Raw genomic sequence first — 23,798 nt, forward strand, 5'->3', positions numbered from 1 at the left:
TAATTATGATTAATGACAGAAGTCATCTCCTTTTCTCCACTGTAGCATCTCTTTATCTCTTCAATTCTCTGTTCTAGAGACCCTCTCATGCTCGCTTGAGAATGTGAAAACCAAGGTCTTGAGACTTTGATGCTGTTATCTTCTGATTTTTGTGTCTGAGATTAACAAAGTAGACATTCAGCAAATTTACAACCAACATCTCAGACAGCTACCCTGCTTTAAGTAGCCAATGGAAAAGAAATTAATTGAGATAAAAGTGCAGGATTAGTTCGTAAATTTGGATTCAGAGGACAACTGAAGTTATCATACCTCGCCTGAAAAGTAGGATCTGAATTGAATGCTCTGTTTTTGCATGCTCAGAAAAGCCAGCACTTCTCTAAACTGAATGAATAAGACCCTCTGAACCAACATAAGCCACATTCCTGAACAGGAGATGTCAGCAAGAGATTAAAATACATGACTGTATGATTAAAAATATAAGCTGGCTGGGACATATACGGATCTTACAAGAATTCCAATCACTGAAAATTTTTTGTGGGTCACATAATGAAAGATCATGCCAGCTGACTATGGACTGAAACCTCTACAAACTGTGCGTTAAATAAACTTTTCCTCCCTTAAAAAAATGAAAGATAAAATCTGTTTTAGGAATATGAAATTTTCAGCAAATAAATAAACATATTTTACTAAGAATAATTAATAAAAATTACAAGCCTTCACTTAAACTAAAAGAAACTTTTGTCATGCTTCTAAAACCCATAAAATGCTTAACTGATTTAATAACAACTTAAAAATTACTCACATCCCCAAATAATAAATTTTAGTTCCATAAAAGTAAAATTTTTATGTATCAGCATTCTCTGCTATAACTTCATAGGAAGTAATTCAAACTGTAGAATTGCTTTGTTTTAATTTCTCTGGAATTTAAGTTGTGGAGAAATCACAAAAAAACCCAGTAAGTAATAAGAGCAACTTTTAAATTCTGTAAAGCCAAATGATGTATCACTTATAAATCACCATTATCTTATGCACATATTCATCAATCAATAGTTCATCTTTTTAATTCTAATAAATTAAAGGGACATTTATATACTAAATTCTGTTCCTTCAGTCAATATATCATGCATATATTAGAGTAATAATGTGACTTGGTGACACAGGCCACCACATCCATGATCAGAAGTCTTGACCCTATTCATTGAGTTTCTGAGACCACAGTGGTGTCCTTAGACAGATTAGGTAAAAGACAGAGCAGAAGAGTAACAGCAGAGTGCTATGTTTAAATAAAATCTGAAAGCCATCCTGGAGGAATATGGTTAAGTCCACTTAAGCACAGGTAATGTAGTGACAGCAGATCATCCGAGTGGAAACTTCATACAAGCTCTGAGACTTGCAAGTGGAAATGGGAGGGAGCACTGGATGGGCAAGGACTGACGAGCCTAATGGGGATGGGGAAGCGGTGCGTGTCCCTGTGCCCTCCAGGGAAAAGGGAGCCGGGAGCAACAGATCAGGAGTCAGTGAGATCTCAGAAATCAATTCCAGTCAGGAGGGGAGACAAACGAACAAGATGACTTTCTGCTTGCTACTTCTACCTGTATGCTAAAAGCATGATGCTTGGGGCTTTTACTCACCTTGGCTTACAGACTTACTAGGACAGGCAGGTAGACACGGGGGCTATGTGTTTCCACGTGTCCATCCTCAGTAGAGTGGCCTTAAAGTATGAGAATAAAATATAATACTCTGAATTTATAATGAACTGTTAAGAAGTAATTAGTGTAAAGATTGCTGTGTCAGGTTAGACACTTTATTTTAACATAGAAACAGTGCTTGGTATTTAAAAAAATTGTTAGAAATCTCAAATATTGATTAAAATAAACATAGGCTTAATACTAGACCTGATTATGAAATACATGTATATCATATATCTATGCATGAAATCTCTCTCCATACATATAGAAATTTATTTATATAACTGCATATACAAAATGTCCAGTACATTAACCTCTTTGCTAAGAAATACTATGTGAACGAATATAAACTTTTAAGATATTAGAAGTGACAAAATTTTGAATGATAAAAGCTCTTAAAGGAGAAGTGTAATATATATTGAAGTATTTTGAGATGAAAAAAGTTTTGTAAACATATTTTTAAAGAGAAAGAAAATCTTTCCTTAGAAGGAAAGAGGAAAATTTTATAATCTTTTAAAACAAAAATAACATTTAATCCAAAGTAAAAAAAAATAAACAAACGAATTTTCATGTGTGTGTGTGTGTCCACCAGCATTACTATTTGAATGTCAGCACACATTCATGTTTAAATTTTTTTCCTGTTTTTTGAGTACTTTTAGTTTTAATATAACTATATTAAAGAGGAATAAGTAGATTTTAAATTTATCACAATTTTTAAAAATTTATAGAAATAATAGTATTCTGCATATGCTAAATATTTAAATTTTAATTTAGAGCTCAGAAGATCCAGTGTAAAAAGTGCATTTTTCTGTGGACTGTTTAATGCATCATGGTGGGGCCCTTATGTTCACAGATTCCCATCTATTAGTTTAGTGTAGAGAAAACTTCAAGACTGAGTTAAGCAAACTGACTTGAGCAGGAATATTTTTGCTTCCTTATTCCTAAAAGTGTTCATATTAACATATTATATGCATGTATACTTTTAAATGATTAAATTTGCATATGCTGCATTTCACTTCAGGGAATCAAAAACAGTTCCACTTTTGCCAGCTTATATACATAATTAAGACACTATTTTATTAAAGCTAAGAGATGGTATCAAAAAATAATGCATTTCACAAATCTGTTATTTTCCACTGAAACAGACATTAGTTGATGATACACACTGAAAAATATGTTCTATCGCATTATATGTTTTGTTAAACATAGTATATACACATATACATGTGCTCCTGAATTAGGCAGCAGGATTGTACTATAGATGTTCATGACATGAATAAAACACTGAAATTTTATTTTTCAAATATAATCACTTTTAGTAAATTAAATGGAATACAGCGGTATCTTAAGGATATAGTGTCATTTAGAGACAGAAGCTAATACAAGTGAAAGATACCAGTCAGAATATATGGGGTAGAAAAGTCTCTTAATTTTCTTTCCCATGTGGTCACAGCACAATTGGCCAAACAGACTAGAATGCATTGATCTCACAGAAAATGAAAGATAAGTAATCAACTTAAAGTTTTGTACATTTATACATTTTTCTCAACTATTTCACTTTAGTATGAAAAAAATATATGATGGTATTTATGGGCATTGTGTACAAAACCAACTTGGACTAAAATAGACACTTCCTTTAAAGGGCTTCTAAAATCTGTTACAAAGTTCTGCTACATGATAACAAATGGCTTGCCTAAAGGCTGAATTTAAGAATGCAGGACTTTAAAAAATAACTTTTGAAATAATGCTATTTTGTGCCCAAACTAATAGATAGATAGATAGATAGATAGATAGATAGATAGATAGATAGATAGATATGCAGTCATTAATAGTAGAAATCTGGGTGGCGAAAATATTTCAAACATCAAATCGTTTGAATAATCTTTCAATCTGCCTTAAAAGATCCAGGAGTGGTTTACACTCTGCAAATGTCACAGGGAGCACACAGGCAGGTGACACAGAATTGCCACTGTCAAGTCGCTTACTCGACATGAAGATGAAGTGGCTACAGGTGCCAGGAGGTGGACGACCCATGAGCACCACGGAATTGTGAGTGAGGCTCAAGAAGCTTAGAGTCCCCAAAGGAGCTGCCATCAGGGACAGCCAGGCCAGCTGTTTTGCCTGTGAGTATGAGAAGTGGGACCGACAGAGACGCGGACATAACTCCAGAACATGAGAGGTGGAAAGCAGAGGTTGCCTCTAAATCATTCACCCGAGAGGTCCTCAGGGTACCTTTCCAACGAACTTGTGTTCCATATATTTATTCTCTGATTTGCTTTGTTTTGTTTTGCCGTGATACTTTTTAAACAGTAGAGGCCTCCAGTCATTCCAAGCAAAAGTCATATGAATAATTAACTTAAGTCCTCACAATACAGTACCAACAGCTTCCCTGAAAACTCACTTTGTTTTTAGGCCAGCAGTTTCACCACTCGCTGAGGAAACCCCCGCCCACGCAGGCCACTGCTCCCTGGCCTCTTCCTGCTCCACATGGATGCCTTTGAGTCGGTGGCTCTCCTTCCTGTCACAGTGGTGGCGCAGCTGTTTCATTGTGCCAGGGAGCTTAACTTCTATGAATGACAGTAATGTGCATTACCATACAACTTTTACGATCTCTCTACACCCTGCAGCTCTCACTTGCCAGCTAGCTTTGTAACCAATTCTCTTGTCATATACATGTGCTCACAATGATGAGTTTTTGCAACATTCTCAGTGAAAATTGAACAAATTTTTTCATGGCTAAATGGAGAGAGCAGGATGGGAGTTTCCAAGGAAGAAGAAAAGGCTGGCGAGATAGCTTAGCGGACTAAGAGTCTGCTTTGGCAAGCATTGGGACCAGGGTTCGATCCCCGATCCTGCATGCCGTGCCGGCCACGCCCCCGGAGCCGGCTAAACCGGGGATAGAGCCCGGGCGTGGTGGCACACACCTGCAATCCCAGCGCTGGGAAGGCTGAAAACAGGAGACTCACTACGAGTACAAACTGTAGTGAGACCCTGTACCAAATACACAAATGAAAAGAAAAAAAAAAAAAATGTTTCCTTACTTTGGGCTTATATCCAATGATAGATATGAAGCCTTATAAAAAGAAACAAAGTGAATGCAATGTTGAAGCTCTTTGTTTTGCTAAAATAATTCTGAACGTGTAAAAGAAATAATTCAATCTCACCACTATCGTAACATTTTAAAAACACCCTCTAGGTTTTAAAATAATGAGTGGGCATGGCTGTTACTAGGATTCTCCTTCCACATCAAATCCGGCTCTTTTCTGGTGGAGGAGGAGACGCCCTGTGAAGGTTACCGTAACCTCCGCCAACTCCAAAACTAGTGCACCTTTCTTCTTTCTGTGCCTTTCTGCTTCTCTAACTCTCTTTTCAAATGAAAGAGAGAAGCGCATGGTAATGCATCATTTATAAATTACCTTGTTATTGAAAAAAAGGCAAAACAAAACACTGCTTTGAAAACCAAACAAACTCCTGCTGTGGACTCCAACATGTTTGATGGAGGCCCATCAAAAGAGTCGACGGCCTGGTGGAGGTTGTTTATGTAGAGACTTCGATCTGTACCTGCTGTCCCCTGTCATTCCCTGGAAACTTGGCGGCAGATGTTGCAGCGCCAAGTTGTCTCTGAAGTGGCTCTCGGTCCCCGTCTCCCCACCGCAATGGAGTCAAACTGCATTAGATCTCTTATTTGTGCCTAAGGCAAGTTTAGGAGCGCAGCTGTGTCCACCCCTACTCCTACCTTTGGTGTTTTAGGCCTCCGGGCTGCGCGCGCGAGACCAAAACGGTTCTGCCGATCTCAACTACCTCCGCTGACAATCGGGGCGCTGGCTGCCGCGGCTGCAAACAGATGTCGGCGACAACCTGCTAGCGTGCACCTGGACGCGGGCCCTCACCCCGCGCGCCGCGCGCTGAAACATTCATGACTTGGCGGAGCCCGCGCGCCTTCAAAGCCCGCGCCTGTTGCGCGGAGAGGCGGCGGGCGCCAGCGCGAAGCTTTGATACGCGGCGCCTGCACTTCAATTACTTGATCAAGGACTCCAATTCAACGGTGGCTTCTTCCGCAAATGAGCTCGGTGCGGCCTCGGAGCCAGAGAGGAACATTTGGCTTGAAATTCACCGTGACGGGACCTGCCTAGCAAATGTGCGTGACTCAGGTCTAGTTTTAGGTACGCTGACTTGCTAATTAAACTAAACTCTCAAGAGGCAGAGTCTGCAGTAAACAATTTATAAATAAGTGACAAGAATGTTTCCAAAATAGAAACATGGTGTTGACTGGGCAGAGGTCATCTATTTGCAATTATCAGCCACAACCTGAAAACAGCCGTTTTTATTGTCTCTCTCAAGAGACATACATAGCTTGTCTTGCTTTAAAAAAAAATGTGTATATTACTTCCTTGAAAATTCAGATATGATAAAGTATTCTCATTTATTTCCTTATACAAAAGTCTGTATCCATTTCTAACAACTAGCAAGTCTCCAAGTTTAATTCTAGCAATGCAGAAATTGCTTTATAATCTAATGCACAAATCCTATGCCAACTCAACTATTTCATAAGCTGCATAATCCTGTGTAAGTATTATACATGCATATACACACCCTAAACTTTACAAAGCACAGGAAACGTGGAAAAATAAAATTATTTTCAAAATATATTCATCAACTTTATATGTTAGTAAGAAAATCTCTTTTAGAAAGAATTGACCTTAAGGTTGATAACATTTGTTCCAATGAATTATTTGCTAAAATATAGAAGGAAGAAAGGAAGGGAAAAAGTCAGAATAGAGCCAAAATGATACGAAGACTTCCTAAAACATAACATAAACATATGTAAAATGTTGGGACCCGTTGGTTGTCATATGGTGAACAGAAAGCTAATTCACTGAAACACTGAGATGAATTTTCACATGTGAGTGTATGCTTAATCCTTGGAGACATAAAGTTTATAATTATGTACATGTGGGAGGGAAAATTACATTGATATTACTTCTAACGAATAAGATTTGGTTGATAATGGGAAGTTAACATGAATTTAGATATTCTTAACAATCTTTGTGAGGCATGGAAAATGAGAAGATGGAAAATTGAAGGGTAGATTTCTCAACTTTTTTAAAGAAAAAGACCACATAACCTTAAATATAAATACTTAAGTATTTTTGAAACAGGTCATATAACTATATTTCTGAGACAGGACCCATTTCAAAAAAAGTATCATAAAGGAGAATTAACAGAAACATAAAATCAAGAGTAAATTATGCAAGGTTATCCAATTTTCTTGAACAAATACTTTAGTGTGATTGGTTGGATTAGATGAATATATATATATATATTATATACTTATATATCCTTAAATTCTGCAAGGAATTTAGCAAAAATATTAAATATCTTTGTGAATAATATGGAAAAATTAGATTGCACTGTTGGGCGAGTCCTTAGTTTTACCATGCTGTCAATGAACTGTGAAGTATCACCGGGAGAAAGGACTCTTATGAAGTGTCTCACTGAGTTTTAAGGAGTGGTTTGAAGCACATGATAAAAATCTGCAAAGGACAAAATGTTAGAAGGATTGAAGTTCATTAGCATTGGTATGATGATGAGAAATGAGGTCAGACAGCAATGGGCACACAGAATCCCGAAACATACTCAGTGAAAGTCAAATCAATTAATTGACAAATCTAGGTTGACTAAACAGCATTCTACATTGAAGTAAAAGCAAAGTCTAAGTGTGTGTTCACCTTTCAATATTATCAAATGCCACTATTTACATATGTATAATTCAAATACTGAATAGTCATTACTGAATAGAATCAAAATGACAGACTACAACCTAGTTTTAGTGATAATACCTGGAAGAACTTAAGCTGTTATCAAGAGAGCAGGATCATTCTATATTGTTTTCCTGACTAATACATCTTCTGTGCAAGCTCAATACCTACTTCTTAATAAGATGGAAGTTGTTGAATGAATGAACTAGTGTGTAACCAGAGGGACAGAAAGCTAAAATAAATAATCTTAAACACATGAAGTGAGAGTCTCGCATGTTCAAGAGGAAGAAGAGTTGTTTTATGTTGATCCAAAAGCACTGTTGATTACACTAGAATTTAGAGAAGGGCATAAATTGCTTCCCATAAGGACTTTATAGAAGAATCACAATGACTGGATAGTGAAAGAGGCTGCTTCCTCAACAAGTGACTTCCCTCTCTGCCAATGATCCTAGCAGAGTCAATGATGTCTCTAAATGTTTTCTACAATTGTATTTCCTAAAGAGTTGAACGCCAGGGTTTTCAAATTATTCCAATTTTATAGAAGTAAAATTTTCAGATTTAGATCCTTTTGGATAATACTGACTGATAACCTGTTTTGTATGGTTTTAACTGGCAAACATAAATTATTTTGGCACTACAAGATAAATATTAATTTGATCAGTTATTTCATACTTAAAAACAAGAATAGCATATCAGAACCAAAGGCAGCTAAAGTCCGTTGAAGTTGCAGTGTGTGATGCTCCTGTCTTGTCCAAACAGTGTAAGGGTCGAGTTGCCACAAAAAGAAATCACCCTAATACAGTGTTACGAACACTACTGTCTTTGAGCCAAAGCTCCCCACTGTAGCATAGGAAAAGGTTTTTAACAATCTTTCTTAAACTGATATACGAGGAAATAGTTTAAATCATTAAAGAAATTACGCAATTAAAATAAGTATAGTCAATTTTTTGAAACTAAAAAGACTTATATAAGCTTTCTTGTTGGGGAAAAACATATATGGGTATATATATAATATACATATATTTATATATATAACAGATTTCAATAATGATTTATAACTTTATGGTCACCTTCATATTTTCAACACATTATGTTACATTAACTGCAGAAAATAAGGAACATTTTAAACCTAAAGAAAATGTGGTTCTGGGTATTTTCCTTGTGTCTTATTGCTACCTAATGCTAGAATAAAAGCTTCAGTCAATAATTGTGAGACCCTTGATACCAGTAGGCAAAACTCAGAACATGGTGTCTCAAAGACAAAGGCTGAAGCAATGAGTGTGCTTATTAAAGGGCACATGCAAATAGCCACAGTTTCAATGAATTACTTGAAAACGACAGAGTATGAAACTGTAGATCGAAGGTGCAGTCTAATAAATTCTTAGTAGCATGTATTGAGCCCCCCAAACAACAGGAATTTATGCTAGATTATTATAATGCCTTCTCCTAGTGTAATAATCCCTTGCATGTGGGGTTGTAACATTATTTTTTAAAGATTTCATTTCTCTCATTATATTGACTTAACAGCCAGCTTTGCCCAACACATGCCCACATACAAACCTCATCTCCTTCCTGAGGCCGCATCAAGGAAACCCGGTCATACTGTCGCCGCAACAAGGCCCAGAGTGCATCAAGACGACCCTAAAGAAAATGGGAGTTGTGAATCCCCATGGAATGTAGGCAATCTCTACTCACTGAGTACATTAAGAATGGAAAGTCTTATTGTCTGCCTTCATTTCTCTCATAAGTTAAACAAACAAAAACTTGGAGGTTTTTATGCTGAGAAAGCGTTGAGAGTATAAAATGAATAAATGCTCTCTGATCTACCTTGCTCCTCTTTCAGCTTTTGAGGAGAGGAGGCTATAATGCTACTACTGCTTGTCTAAGAGGCTTAAGTTCAGTTACACTGCATACCTTAATTGGTGTGTACCACTTTGTCTGGGGTGGCTGGTGTGTGGGTGGGGAGCGAGGAGGCCTCGGCCTGATAGGTTCCTCCTCTTCTTCAGGAAGCGTCACCACAGCATTTTTGGCTTTCTCTAGCCTTGCGCCTTCTTCCGTAGATCCTTTGTCACCCCAGCGAACCTATAAAACAAAGGGGACACTGATATCAGGCAGAAAGTGACACAGGACAAGCTCTTATGTAGCCTGTAGGCCTCTGGTTCACCAGCTCAGAGTAAAAAGAAAATAAGCAGGCTAACTCCTAATTACTTCTCTGCTGATGTGTAACAGTTTGCTCATTGCTCTTTCTTATACTTAACTGTAAGATCTCAGATGAAAAGAGTTTTGTAAAAATCTGGAGTCAATTCAATTTGATACAACCATGTCTGCCTAGGTGGGTACATAGAATCAATTTGTAGTATACACAGAAAATGCATGACAGAAAGTGCAATTAGGTACATTAGGTGCCCATGATTGAATTAACTGAATGATTACACTGTGTCAATCTGCACTTCATCCACACAAAAATGTAGTGAGATAGACACCATATTTTTTTCCTTCCTGATGAGGGGACTATGGCACAGGCAGATTAACCGGTGCTTCCCAAGCTGTATAGCTGGTAAGAGGCAGGGTAAGGATTTGAATGTAGACAATCTGAAGTGGGTTAGTGAGTTTTAAATCAGTTTGAATTTTGAAAATGCATTTTATACATAGTAGTTACTCTGAATTTTTTTTATCGAGCTTGATGATGACAAATATTGTGATTAAAATATTTAGCTGCGAGAAGTCTTCAGTTCCAATGATCATCTCAGCGTGGCTACTTGACAAGTAAATTTTTCATTGCAAAAGACAGATTGATGAAGATTCTATTGGGAAGAAAAAAATTCAGGGACACTGAAGAATTTCATAAATTGTAGAGAATTTTCTTCTCTGAAAACTCTTGACAGAAAAGCCACAAGAACAGGCTGCTGTTTTATTTTTCAGTTAGCAAAACTGAGAGGTTAAAACTGAAGCAACGTGGGTATGTGAAGAGAAAATGGCCCTTGGAGAAGGGCTTTGTCCAACCCCGAGCAGTGGAAAAGTCTGGTAAAAATCACACACAATGACAAAGAGGACAAAGAATGCAGAAGCTCTTAGAAGAAATGCAAAGGCCTACCTATGGCACACTCTGATACATCACAAGTAATGTCTATAAAGGAGAAGACTAAAGCCTTTTAAGCACTTTAATGACCTGAATTAGTGGGTAGGGATACAGATGATTGCTGTGTGTTGAAAAAGAACTAATCACAGCTTTTCACTAAGGCTCACTTACATGTTTTTACCTTTTTTTCACTCCAATTTTAGAATGGGCTTTCAATTTCAAGTGGACCCTCTTGAGTCATTAAAATGTATCTGTATCTTTCACTGTGATCATAGGTACTAGAATGTTCTTTATGAGGTTGTTAAAATTGTTTTAAACACCATTATATCTTTAGAGCTGGATAGTTGGCTTTTTTTTTCCAGACAAATGACCTTCTTTTCAAATCACAGTGTCTTCACAGAGATAAACTAAAACTTATAAACTTTTTACACATAATTTATATGATTTAAAAACTCTAAAACTAGGACAGACTCTTTGCAGTTGTAAAGTCTTTATGTTAATGTTAAAGAATAAAAAAACAAAACGAATTACATATAGTTAAGTAAACATGGATGTTATGACTCAGGGAAATAATTTAGAGTGCAAATTTAAGTAGGTAACATTTAGAATCACTCAACAACGATAGATTTTAACATATACACCTCACAGGTTGAGGAGATAGCTCTGGTCTAAGCGCCTGCCTGGCAAACACAAGGACCTGGGATCAATCCCCAGTACCACATGTGGTCCAAACCTACACTGAGCCAGCCACTGAAACTGGATGTGGTGGCGGTGGCACACATCTGTAACCCCAGGGCTGGGAAGGCTAAGACAGGAGGATCCCAGCTGCCTAGCGAGACCCTGTACCAAATAAATAAATAAATAAATAAATAAATAAATAAATAAAATATTTAAAAATAAATAAATTAGTTAATTAAAAATATATATATACACTTCCCTAACCTATCTCTTCTGGTTATTTGTACAAGTCATGATAATTAGAATCTTTCAAGTTTTGTTGGCACTATTCTCAGATTTAAAAATTTGAAGGTAGTTCACAAAGAGTTCTAACCTAATGTGGCATTTCTAGGACCTAATTGTTAAAGGGCTGTATTTACAACATATAGTTGCTGAGGTCTAAGGAAATGGTTTGAATAAACTAGCCAGCTTTAGCTCATCAAGAAATTGCTTCATCTCCACCATCAATGTCACTACATTTTCACTAAAATTTCAGTACCATAAATAATTATTACTCCTAGCAATAATTATTACTAATCTTAAAGCCTAAACCTATGAAGTACTATATAGAGGTTTCCTAAAATTCTTAATAAATACAGAAACATATATATGTATATATATATACATATATATATATGTAAATCCTAATGTTTTAGTTTGACCACATTGAGATAGTTTAAAAGATTAAAAGAACACTAAGAATAGAAAGAACCTTAGAAGAAATAATATAACTAGCTTTTCTTTATGGAAAATCATAAAAAGTACAAGTTTGATAGCTAAATTCCTCTACATCAGCTTTGGCATTCCTTATGAATAATAGAATTCTATCATTTCCAGAGCCCATTTGGACCTAGATTTTATTATAGCAAAGCAACTTCAGAATCAAGAAAAGAAACAAAACCATTTTCACAAGGAATTGGCAGAAATATGCGTTTGAAGTACAGTAATTAGGTATTGTTGATCAGTTGTGCTAATAGCTATTTTAATATAATTTCAGTTCTAGCTTTCTGTAAATTTCCATTGTCATAATTTTTTTAAAAATATTTAATTTATAGGAAGAGTAAGACTAAAAATTCTAGGTTAAATCTCTCCACTGGCTTAAAAAAACTTCAGTTATGAAAAGTTGTTATAATTTCTAGAATTCATTTTTACTTTCCCAAGTTTAATGTATTCTTAAGAGAGGAATTTTCTGGATTTGAATAGACAAATAAAATTGTTTATGACTTTCCTTCTCTAAGTTTAAATAAGTTTAAGTTTGAAAAAAGATGGTGATGCTTAATTTTCTGTATTGTGTATTTTTATACATTATGTCTCTCTTTTGTAATACCTGCATTTACTTTGCTACTTTTAACTCAATTCATTTCCATCTCATTAAGGAAATATTCCATAAATGAGACCAAAATTATCTAACTCTACAATGCACCCTGATTCATTAAAGATTAGCTGAATACTTTTCACAAATTTTCTTCAACTTAAAAGGATGGGTAAGCAATATGACTTCACATATGTCAATAACTCTTGAAATCTGAATGATGGGCACAAGAATATATATGCGCTTTGAGTGCTCTTCACTAGAAATCAACTGGTATATTGTGGATCTCAAATATCCCCAGAAGGCTCATGTTTTCAACCTGACACTATTACAAGGTGATGGAAACCATTAAGAGCTAGAGCCAAGCAGGAAGTCCTGGGGTCCTAGAGTTGTACCCCCAGTGAAGAGTCTGAGATGCTCTCCCTTTCTCTGTTTTGACCGCTGAGCTGCTAGAAGGGGAGCGAGCTGCTCCTCCTCATGCTCCTTGCAATGTCGTTCTCACCACAGTCCCAGAAGCAACAGGGTCTGTGGACAACAGTCATGGCATCTGGAACTGTGAAGCAAAAAAAACCTTAACTCTTTTTCGACTGATATATCTCAGGTATTCATTACAGTGGTGAAAAATCAATTATCAGAAAATTATGCTTCTTGTCACTCAGGATTCATGTAGGGTTTCATGAGTATTTTTTTTTCCTTTGGAAAGAGATTTCAATCTTTGGAATATTGGAGTAATGGACTTACCAAAACCTAAGAAGATTCTTAATACCTTCAGCAGGTACATTATTTATTCAATTAAGCATCACATATCCTTACCTTATCGTCATGTGGTATGTTGCATATGTGGATTTCAATACAGATTATTACAAAAATAAATTAATATATGCTAATGCCTATAATTCTAGCATTTTGAAGGAAAGGCACATGGCTCCCAAGTTGGAGTACTATGTGCAGAATTTAGTGAAACCTAGCTCAATACATACACACACACACACACACACACACACACACACACACACACACACATTTATATAGGAATAAGGATGTAGTTCAGTACAAAGGTCCAGAATTCAATTTCTCATGCTGAAAAAAAGAGAATATGGGGGCTGGGGACATGGCTCAGTGGAATAAGTGCTTCCCTGGCAAGTACAAGGGCCTGAGTTCAATTCCCAGTTCCGCACAAAGAGAGAGAGAGAGAGAGAGAGAGAGAGAGAGAGAGAGAGAGAGAGAATATGTTCATTAGAAAAAATATAGAACTGTATATCACACATTTAAACTCACTCCATACAAAAATACCTACTCACATTGTGATAAAACTATCACTTCCTTTTCTTTTGCATGCATCTTTCTATATACACACATTTTGGAATGAAGCAAAACAAGCTAAAAGTACTTGTGATGAATCATCTTTGGACATGTGGACACAATAATTTTATTTAAAAGTATAATTGTTACACAGAGGGTAACATCCAGGCCCCTCTTGCCCCACTTCTCTGTGCCTACAATGACAGAAAACATGGAAGGAGATAAAAATAACTTTTTCTCGCAGATTGAGAAGATTCCCAGTTATCTCCATGTAATATATATGCAGTATCTTCTGCTAAAGTCCACCTTAGCAGCTTCTCACACCTGCCTTGCAAGATGGTTTGCTGGCTGTGAATGGCCTGCCTCAAAAGATACTTCATTAATAAAGTGACACACTTCTAGGGGAAATGGGCATTATTTTAAGTTCTAATGTGGTTCTGTCAGATGAATGAGTACTTTGATAATTCTGTCTTTTTTATGTATTTGGCACAGGGTCTTCAGGGTCTCACTACATAGATTGGACTTGTAGTGATTCTCCTGTATTCAGCCTCCCAAGTACTGGGATTACAGGCATACACCACCACGCCCAGCCTCAGTTGCTGTCTCAGAGCACTCCGGGGGCAGGGCTGGCATGGCATGCCAGGGATCATACCTGACTACTGGCTTTGCCTAAGTATGCACTTTAGTCTGCTGAGCTATCTAGCCAGCCCAGTACTTTGATAATTCTGAAAAGAGGAAACTCTCTTCAGAAGTCTGAATTTCACTGAAATACATAAAAAGAGAAACTACAACCTTTGTAGGGTTGTTGATGAGCTTACTGATATTTGGTAGCAGTAATGGGACAAAGTAGATATGACAAAAAACATAAAAACACTTTCTTATCAAGAATCAAAATTATTTTTTCAGAAGCAGGGATTGAACTCAGGCCCTTAAGAATCAAAATTAAAGAGCAACTAATAAGGAGGCTATGCAAGGATCTGAGTTGAATTATACAGATATTTCAACAATGAGAATATTTCTCAAAGTGCTCTTTAGGATGGGATGCTGGCCTGTCCACACTCTTGTTAAAGGCTCAATTCTGGAAATAATGGATTCTTATTAATCCATCTATCACTTCAAAGAAGTTTTATGATGGGCCTGGGGAGATAGCTCAGTAGAATAAGCGCTTGCCTGGCAAGCGCAAGAGCCTGAGTTCAATCCCCAGTTCTGAAAAAAATTTAAAAAAAAAGTTTTATGGTGGTAAGAAATCTTATTTTATTTTTAAGATATGATATCAAAATTCAAGTTTAGTTCAACTTTGAGTCAGCTTGAAAGTTCAATATATTCTATAAATATGAAATATTCATTAGGATACTTCACAAATGGTAACAAGTTTTCTTCTGAGTTTAAAATATACTTCCTCTGTATTTGTGAAAAAGTCATATTCATGTCATTGAATATTTTACCATTTTGTCCTCAAAGAGTTACTATTAGGTCTTTTCAAAAAAGAGCATTGTTGCAACTTTAAGGGTCTGGCTTTTTGAAAATTGTTCCATGTACTAATTTTTTCCGAAGCAATGAGAAAAACCCTCATTGCTTTTTGTTTTCTTTTTGTTTTTTGTGCTGTAGAATTCAAAAAATGTATCAATGCAAGCCTTTGACTAATGAAATGAGTTTTGAATGATATGAAAAGGCTAGGCTGAATCGTAGAAAAAGATGGATCCAGAAGAAAAAATAGAATTGAGTAAAATGGATACTATGAATTGTGAATTGAATTTTGAAAGCGCATTTCCCGTGGTTTAATAATGTCAGAAACAAACATTCCAGATAAGCAGGAATTTTGAGGACACCAACCTCCATTCTTTTAATTCCTCCAACTCCTCGGCCACCATAATAGGAAGCATCCACAGTTGGCCATTTCTTGGTGGGTAGAGGGTCTTCTTCTTCCTATGGAGATAGTTTGTACATTCATTTAATCAAAATGTTGTTTAGTTGGAGCTGGTTCACAAGTAAATTCCTTTAGTAATGTTACTGTTATGAAAAAATTTAAAAATTATATGATATGTGGAGATATGTGTATAAATTTCAGGGGAAATGTTAGTCTATGAAGACTATTTCTTTTCCTAGGTTCATCCCTACCTCATCCCTAAGTTACCAGAAGTTGTTCTTCAACTCTGAGCATCATTTACTTATTAAAAATCTCCTTATCATTTCATACTTAGAAAGATGAAACATTAAATTTTTGACAGCATTTTCATAAGCATTTAAAGCATCAGAGTATACATAAGTTTGAGTTCTGAAATTTATTGTGAAAAGATCAACAGGTGAGAAGTTCTGAAAACATAACATTGCTTCATTCCTTCTTTTATGTTAGTAACATGAATTTGAGTAGCACAGTAATATAAAAAGCAATGATCACTTTCAGGAAGGAAATACCATCTTTAAGCTACCATAAGAGATCTTCTACCTTTTTGTAAGTAAAACAAGTGACATCAAGACTCTGACTACATTGCCATAAAAATAAATTTAATTTTCAAGCATGGTCTGGATGGTCAGTCTGTATCTGTCAATGTACACAAGTTCCATTTGCACATGAAAGAAATGGTGAGATAAAAAAATAGCAAGTGATCTTCATCAATTAAAAGGTCAATGCTTAGGTACCATAGTTGTTTTTCTTCGTAACAAATGGCATTGATCAAGTTTAAGGGTGATATCTACATATGGGGGGGAAACATCCTATCTGTTTATGAGACATGAATTTACCTCTTTAGGTGCTGAAGGTGGTGGTGGAGGAGGATCTTTGATAACCTGTCAAAAAACAAAATAAAATAAAGGCGTAAGATGAGATAATAAGGATGTGTAAAAATAATTAGATAGGCAAAGTGCTGTGTTAACTCCAAAGATGACTCAACAAACTTGCTCTCCAAAAATTTATGCATCTTCCTTTGAATATGGGCTTGCCTCTCACTACCTTTTCACTAACCAAATGAGATAGCACCTCATGACTTCTAAAGACAGGTCAAAAAGAAGCTTTCTGTCTTCTCTTGACACCCTTGTGATACCCACTTTGGAAGAATTCTGCAAGTGTAAAGAAGTGCATGGTGATGTTACGGACAGATTGGATAGTGACATGGACGATGGCTAGCCTCCAGTTGCTTCAGCAAACCGTGCTGGTAAGCCAGACACAGGACACAAGAACTGACCTCAGAAATGCAGACACACTGAGCTTGCAGGTAGCCCCAGCTCAGCTCATAGTGGCTGCCACTGAACGATTACCAAACAGAATCTTCTACCTGAGCCTGTCTTACCCTCCAACCATGAGGATGCTAAATTGTTTTAATTTAGTTTGAACAAATCAACATTTAGTCAAGATTTCTATCCTATACATGGTTCTCAAGAAATTTTACATGGCCCATTATTTGGGTGAGAGGAACTGGAGTATAAGGCTTAATTTGAGATGACTTTAATGGTCCAAGGATACCCAAACATTGACCTCATTGTAATAAACTCTCCCCAAGTTCTAAATTCTAATAAGTCAAGTGCATATGCTTGTCTCTACACTAAGAAGAAAAACTAAAACTACTTGATTTCATCTAATATTTCAATTACATTATTTTGTAAAAAAAATTTTAAAGCAGTGACTTTGAAAATGAGGTATCACTCCTACCTCATTAAAGAATTATTACCACCATGTAGTAAGATGTCATTATCATGTCTACTTTCTTTAAATGATTATCTTGTACATCCATACGTAAACGTGTCCCCATGAAATGGTACAAATCTAACATTTTCATCAAAATAATTTGAGATTTCTCTTAATTCAATGAGAAGAAAGATTTGTACTAATAGTGTTTGGACAGGATATCATGTTTGCATCTTGTACTGTGAATAACTACTATGAAGACAACAATATGCAATGTATTAATTATTGAAACTATCCTACTAATCAGTTTTGAAACTGTCTCATTGCTATTTGTTTCTCAGTAACATTAATAAAAATAAATAAAATAAAAACAATAATTTGAGATAAGAAGGGGTATGAGGATCTAAATGAAATAAGACATAACACACAGAGAAATCTCAGTAACGAGGGTTTGAGGGTTATATTTACTGTATAAGTGTATTTATTCATAAACATTTGAAATTTTCAATAATAAAAGGGTTTTTAAATTGTAATGTTATTTGTTATGGTCCAAAATTATCTAAATGTGTATTATCATCATTCAGGCCAATGTGCCAAATTTATGCAGATGTAAAACTTCTAAATAAATAAATATATGTTATTGCACAGATGAACAATTCATGCTTCACTAGATTGGATTCATTTTGTAACTTTTAAATTACGCATTTATTTATTTTGCATTTTAGAACAGGGTACACATGGTCTCACTGCATAGGTTGGACTTGTAGTGATTCTCCTGTTTACAGCCTCCCAAGTGCTGGGATTATAGATGTGCATCACCACGCCCAGTCTCAATCACCTGTCTCAGTGAGCCCTGGGGGCGAGGCCTGCACGGCAGGCCAGAGATCGAACTCCCCCTGCCTCTGCCTAAGTAGAAACTTTAATGTGCTGAGCTATTTGGCTGGCCTTAATTACTCCTTTAAAGTGTATATTTGAAGGGAATTAACCATTCTCCTTTATAAATACTATCAGTGCCTACTGGGTCTAACATAGTGGTCTGCAGAAAGCAGATATTAAAAGTATGATCAAAAATGAAGCTGAAAAACTAAAACTGTGTAAGAAGGATCACAGTCCATCTGCACATTTAAAAGTAAAATAGTGAGGAAAAATGTATATATAAATGATTCATAGGTGAAGGTAGTTTTTTATGAAACTAAAATATTACCTTTCCAATGAAAATGAAGCATCAAATTTCTCTCTCAAAGAGTAAAGTCAGAGAGCTAATGAGCTCAATGATAGCTGGTAGGACTCAGCTAATCCTGTGTTTCCTCATCTAGCAAACATATTAATTGTAGATCTTTTCCAATATGAAAATTCTTTTAAAAATACTAAATACATATCACAATATTTCCACTAGTTCTTTGGCTTCAAAGGTTTTCCATAGCTAAGCACAGCCATATGTCTGCATGCATTGTACTCACTCCAGGAAAGAATCTAAGGTTTGTTTTTGCCAGTAACATGGAAGTGATCTTATGCATGACTAAACTTATAAATTCAAGTGATTGTGACGACCTGCCATATATAGCTTTTACATTGTCAATAATGGAAATTGAGTCCTTAAAGCTCTAACTAAGCCCACTTTTAATCTAGCAAATTAAGATACACAATCACCATCACAAGTAAGAGAACTGTCAGGAACTGAACCAGAGCTAAGGCTAATCTGTGTCCTGTTTAGCCATGGGAAGCAAACCAAGAAATGGAAGGAGGAAAGAGGGAAGTAAAATTAATTGAGATGTGTTGTGTACATGTAACATCTTCCTATAATCAATTTAATAATTATCTGCTGTAAACATGTACTTAAATTGTTTTATACTTTAAGAAAACAAACAGCCTTTATTGGTTGCCAAAGTCTACCATAGTCTAGATATTTTGTTTTCATAATAATTCTATGAAATTACTATGCTAATCCCTATTTTAATATAAGAAAATGAAGGCTCACTTTATAGCACTTTCTCTAAGTATATGAAAAGAGAAATCACAGAATTAAGATTCAAGCTCAAAACTCAAGTCTAGCCACCTTCTAACTCTGAGTTCAGCTTCTGACACATGACATTTTAAAATAGCATTTGGACTATAGAGAAAGTATGCAGAAATGAGACCTAAGACATATTAAGCAGTTGCTACTTATTAAGATGGATGGATGGATGGATGGATGATATGTAGATAAACAGAGTTATATTCAAAGATTATCATAACTGTGTAAGTTAGAGTTTATCACCATTTCATAGAAACATAACATGTTTACTACTATGTGTAATATAATTCATCTAGAAATGTTAGGATGCAAAAAACATGGTTTTCTTGCAATACTTCAAAATGCTGCCCTATACCACATGACCTCATAAGCAACAAAGAAAGATAAAAATAATCTGAGGCAATTTGGCTAAAATGCTGACAATAGCAAAAGTATGTGTCAAACTGACATCCCTACATTTCAATGAAACTAACTCAGGAGAAAGGGAAAACTTACTGTTGCCCAAATGCATTAAAAATAACAGTCATGAGACTCCCATTCTTATATTAAATAGTGCAAAAAACACATTCATTTCAGAAAAGAATGTATTCATATGCACCATATTTTATGAGAATTTGCAGATTTTAAAAGGCATAATATTGCCTAGTTGCCAGGATTTTTCCCACTTAGCATCCTTCATCTCTGTATTGAAAATTCTGGAAAACACTTTCACCACTTTATGAACCATATGCAGAGTTTGACTCTTCTCCAATTTTTTTTTTCATTTGTTATTATCATCATCGGGGAGGATTACATCTCATCTACTTAGCTGCTAGAATGAAGATTTCAGTTTGGAGGAAAGCCGATTTCTTTTTTTAAAAAAAAAAAGTTAGCTGCTTCAGGCAACAGTCCTTTTGATCAGCTCATTAACACTTTTCAAATGCTCGAGTGATGTGGGCATTCTTTGCACTAGAAAATGTCAGCACTGGAGTCTGCAACCAGCTCGATGCAATCATATGTTCCAATATTCAGAAAAGAGTGAAAAGAACTGTCAACATTGAACTGCTTTGGATATTTTTTTAAAAATCAGATACTGTACAAGGACTGTAGATCAAGTAGTATCGCACAACTAAATCTTGCCAGTGACAAAAGGAAAAGCTCTGTGATATTATCTCAGTGCCTAAGAGCCCACAGACAATAGAAAACATGTTCTTAGTATTTATAACTATTTAAAATATGTAGGTGCATCTTCTTTTCATTGTCCTTTTCTTTTTTGATACAATCATAGAGCAAGAATTGCATTTCTTGTGAAGCAGGTAAACACAAAGTTGTCATATTCCATGTCATTTCCTTTTTTCTGGATTCTACAGAGTTACACATTTTCAATATCCAAAACCCAAATATGACCCAGATTATCTCACCCTTTCCTCCTTGGCAAACTCACCAATTTTCAAAGAACCTTATTGAACAAATAAATAAGCGGCCATAAATCTAGACAATCAATGCAATCCAAAATGCCAAATGAGGCCTGAGAAGAGCAGTGTGAAAGCATGTTCTGCCAGGAATTAAATAAAGGTGCTGCTGTCAAAGCAAGCAAACTAAAACCAAGAAGAATCTGACACCCCACTTCAGAACTGATGCTCTGCTGAAAAACATCAACATGGAAGTAATATGTCCTTACATCACACTGTATTTCAGGGAGGCAACCAACATAAATCACTTTAATTAATGGTGCAAGGAAAGCATATTAAAATTTAAATTACTCCTGTTTTATTGTGCATTCAAAAAAAAATCAGGCTGCTTGGAAGATAACTCAATAAAAGCGCCAGGAGCCCACCTCAACAATAAAAACAAGTGTGATGTAGAAGCATTATTACTACTTAGGAAGAGCAGCACAGCCATTGCTGGCAAAGAAAATGATTCTAAGAGCCTCCACCAGCTAGATCCACTTCATGAAATCTCAATTTCTTTATAAATAAATTAGGTTTGAAAAAGATAACCTTTTTAATTGTTTTCTAAATTATAGCCCATGAGATCTTTTGTGTAATATCCTAAATGCAGGAAGGAAGAAAGAACTTGCAGTTTTCCCTTAAGGATGAAGGGTTTTGGCCAACCAATGTGAACCCTCATCACCTCCAGCACATTCCTGCATTTATTTTCAGCTGTATGACACACTCACTGACAGCACTCCAGAAAGCCTTTGTTTGCCACCTCATTAGCCTTACATCTGTAATTTTGTGGAGGGTCTGCTTGTCCCGAATCATGTAGCTCTACAACTGTCATTCCTGCTATCTGATTAGTAAGACAAATCTGCCATAAACTCAACATGCCTTCTAAGCTAAACAATGATAGAAATATCTATATTTTCTGATATCTCACTTGTAATTTCTATGTGCTAAGTTTTATCTCAACCATTCCTACCCCCTTTTTCAATCTAAGGAAAAAAAAAAAAGAATGCTGCTGCCAATGTCTTTGTTAAAGAAAAGCAGTTGTAGAGGACGGATGTGAGAATACTCAATGAGTAAGATACAGACTCTTAAACAGATGGCAAGAATTAGCTTCACACAAAAAGGAGAACTTTTCCCCTTATGGAACTGTTTGCAAACTCAACACAACCTATAATTCACTGATGATAGTGCTAGGAAATTCATTTTTTCGTAATGGCTCTATAGTTAAAAAGTATTACCAGATAATATTCTTCAAATATCATTGGTTCTGATTTCTTCACAGAGAACAACATCAGTGACATTTTAAATAACATTGTCTCTCTTTCCTCCTTAAAAACATAATGAAATTAATTTAAAGTTTTTTTTTTTTTTTTTTTTTTTTTTTGTCCCAAGGATTGAATCCTGGACCTTGTGCTTGCCAGGAAAGATTTAAAATAACAGACCAGTCTCATATTAAATGTATTCTGGGTGACTAAATAGTATATAATAGAGTGCTTTCCCCTTTCTAATTCTATGATTTGATTCAGCACCTGGTTCCAGCAGTTAGGAATCTGAACACACTTTCTGGGGTTAAAACTCAGGTGTGGGAAGAGTTGAACTTCCCTGCAGATACCAAGGGTGAAATGACTTCTGCTTATGTCAGAACTGCCTACCAAGTGACTGTCCCTTCCTTCTCCCCTTCTGTTGTCTAATGGCCCTCTGTATCCCTCTTACAAGACCTCAGGTTGTACGTAGGGCCTACCTAGATCATCCTGGAAATCTTCCCATCTCAAAATTCTCCACTTAACACAACTGCAAAGCCACTGTTGCCACACCTGATACCATTCACAGGTTCCAAGGACGGGGACCTTGGACAGCGTTAGGAATCTTTAGTCATCTCATTGCTGGGGACTTTTCCAAGACATGCACTCCTGCAGATGCCCTACTTTGCCTGTCTTCCTCTTGAGGAGAAATGCTGCTATATGAAACCCAACAGCCACCCCATGACAGCCTTTCCATTGCTGAGGCAGAAAAAAAGAAAAAAGAAAAAAATTCAAACAGAGGAATGAATGAGCAAAGCAAAATCTGAGAAGCTGAATATAGCTGTCTAAGATGTAAGACACACTGTCATCTCTGAGTGACGGATTAGATACCTATAAGCCATCCAACTCTGAACAATGAATGATTTCACTGTTTCATAAAATGCGATTCAGTATTTCACAGTTCACAAAACAGGAAATGACTGAATGAAGACTGTGTGGCAGATAAGGAAGCCTCTGTTCAGACTTCCCCAGACTTGAGATCCTGATAAAAGCTCCTAGGCTTCAGATGTCCAGGAAGAGGGAAAGCTGAGCAGCTCCAAATGGACCCCAAAGCATTAAGATATTTAGTCATTATTTGACTGAAAGATCAGATTTAAATAGTGCAAGTTCTTAGAATATATGTAAATAAACAATGAATTTGTAGTCAAGTGTGGTGGCACACACCCATAATCGCAGCACATGGGAGGCTAAGGCTGGAGGAACTCTGAGAGTGTGAGGCCAGCAAGAATTCCATAGTTTTCATGACCAGCCTGAACTAAATAACAAGACCCTGTCTAAACAAAAACAAACAAACAAACAAACAAAAAAAAAACTGTATACCATCCTGCTGAAATAAATGCATTTCATTTTCCATTAAAAAGATATATTTTAAATATTATCTTACTGGTAACAATAGACAATCAAACTCAAGTAGATTACTGACAACTTAGTACTGCTAAGAATTGCTTCACAGACCACATTCTTATCTCAGCGATGCACAGATACATTTTCTGTAAGGAACAGAAGAAAATAAACAACATAGAATTGTACTATGACATCCTTTGATGTACTCAAGATCCTTTTTTACACGATTATGA

At 36.0% G+C, this 23,798-nt stretch overlaps 1 protein-coding gene across 3 annotated transcripts in view; it reads right to left on the minus strand.

The window, feature by feature from the left end:
- The window catches only part of Antxr2 (anthrax toxin receptor 2), a 149,804-nt gene that overhangs the window by 56,273 nt on the left and 69,733 nt on the right, over positions 1 to 23,798 (minus strand). For all 3 annotated transcript variants that reach the window (XM_023703292.1, XM_012517357.2, XM_023703293.1), the window contains 4 exons: positions 16,600 to 16,644; positions 15,691 to 15,783; positions 9,362 to 9,529; positions 9,008 to 9,088 (listed from right to left, as the gene is read on the minus strand). In XM_023703292.1, the coding sequence (XP_023559060.1) occupies positions 9,008 to 9,088; positions 9,362 to 9,529; positions 15,691 to 15,783; positions 16,600 to 16,644 (387 nt within the window). The remainder of the gene's footprint in view (positions 1 to 9,007; positions 9,089 to 9,361; positions 9,530 to 15,690; positions 15,784 to 16,599; positions 16,645 to 23,798) is intronic.

Source organism: Octodon degus, unplaced genomic scaffold (genome assembly GCF_000260255.1).
Source record: "Octodon degus isolate 3935 unplaced genomic scaffold, OctDeg1.0 scaffold00168, whole genome shotgun sequence".
NCBI classification, from domain to species: domain Eukaryota; kingdom Metazoa; phylum Chordata; class Mammalia; order Rodentia; family Octodontidae; genus Octodon; species Octodon degus.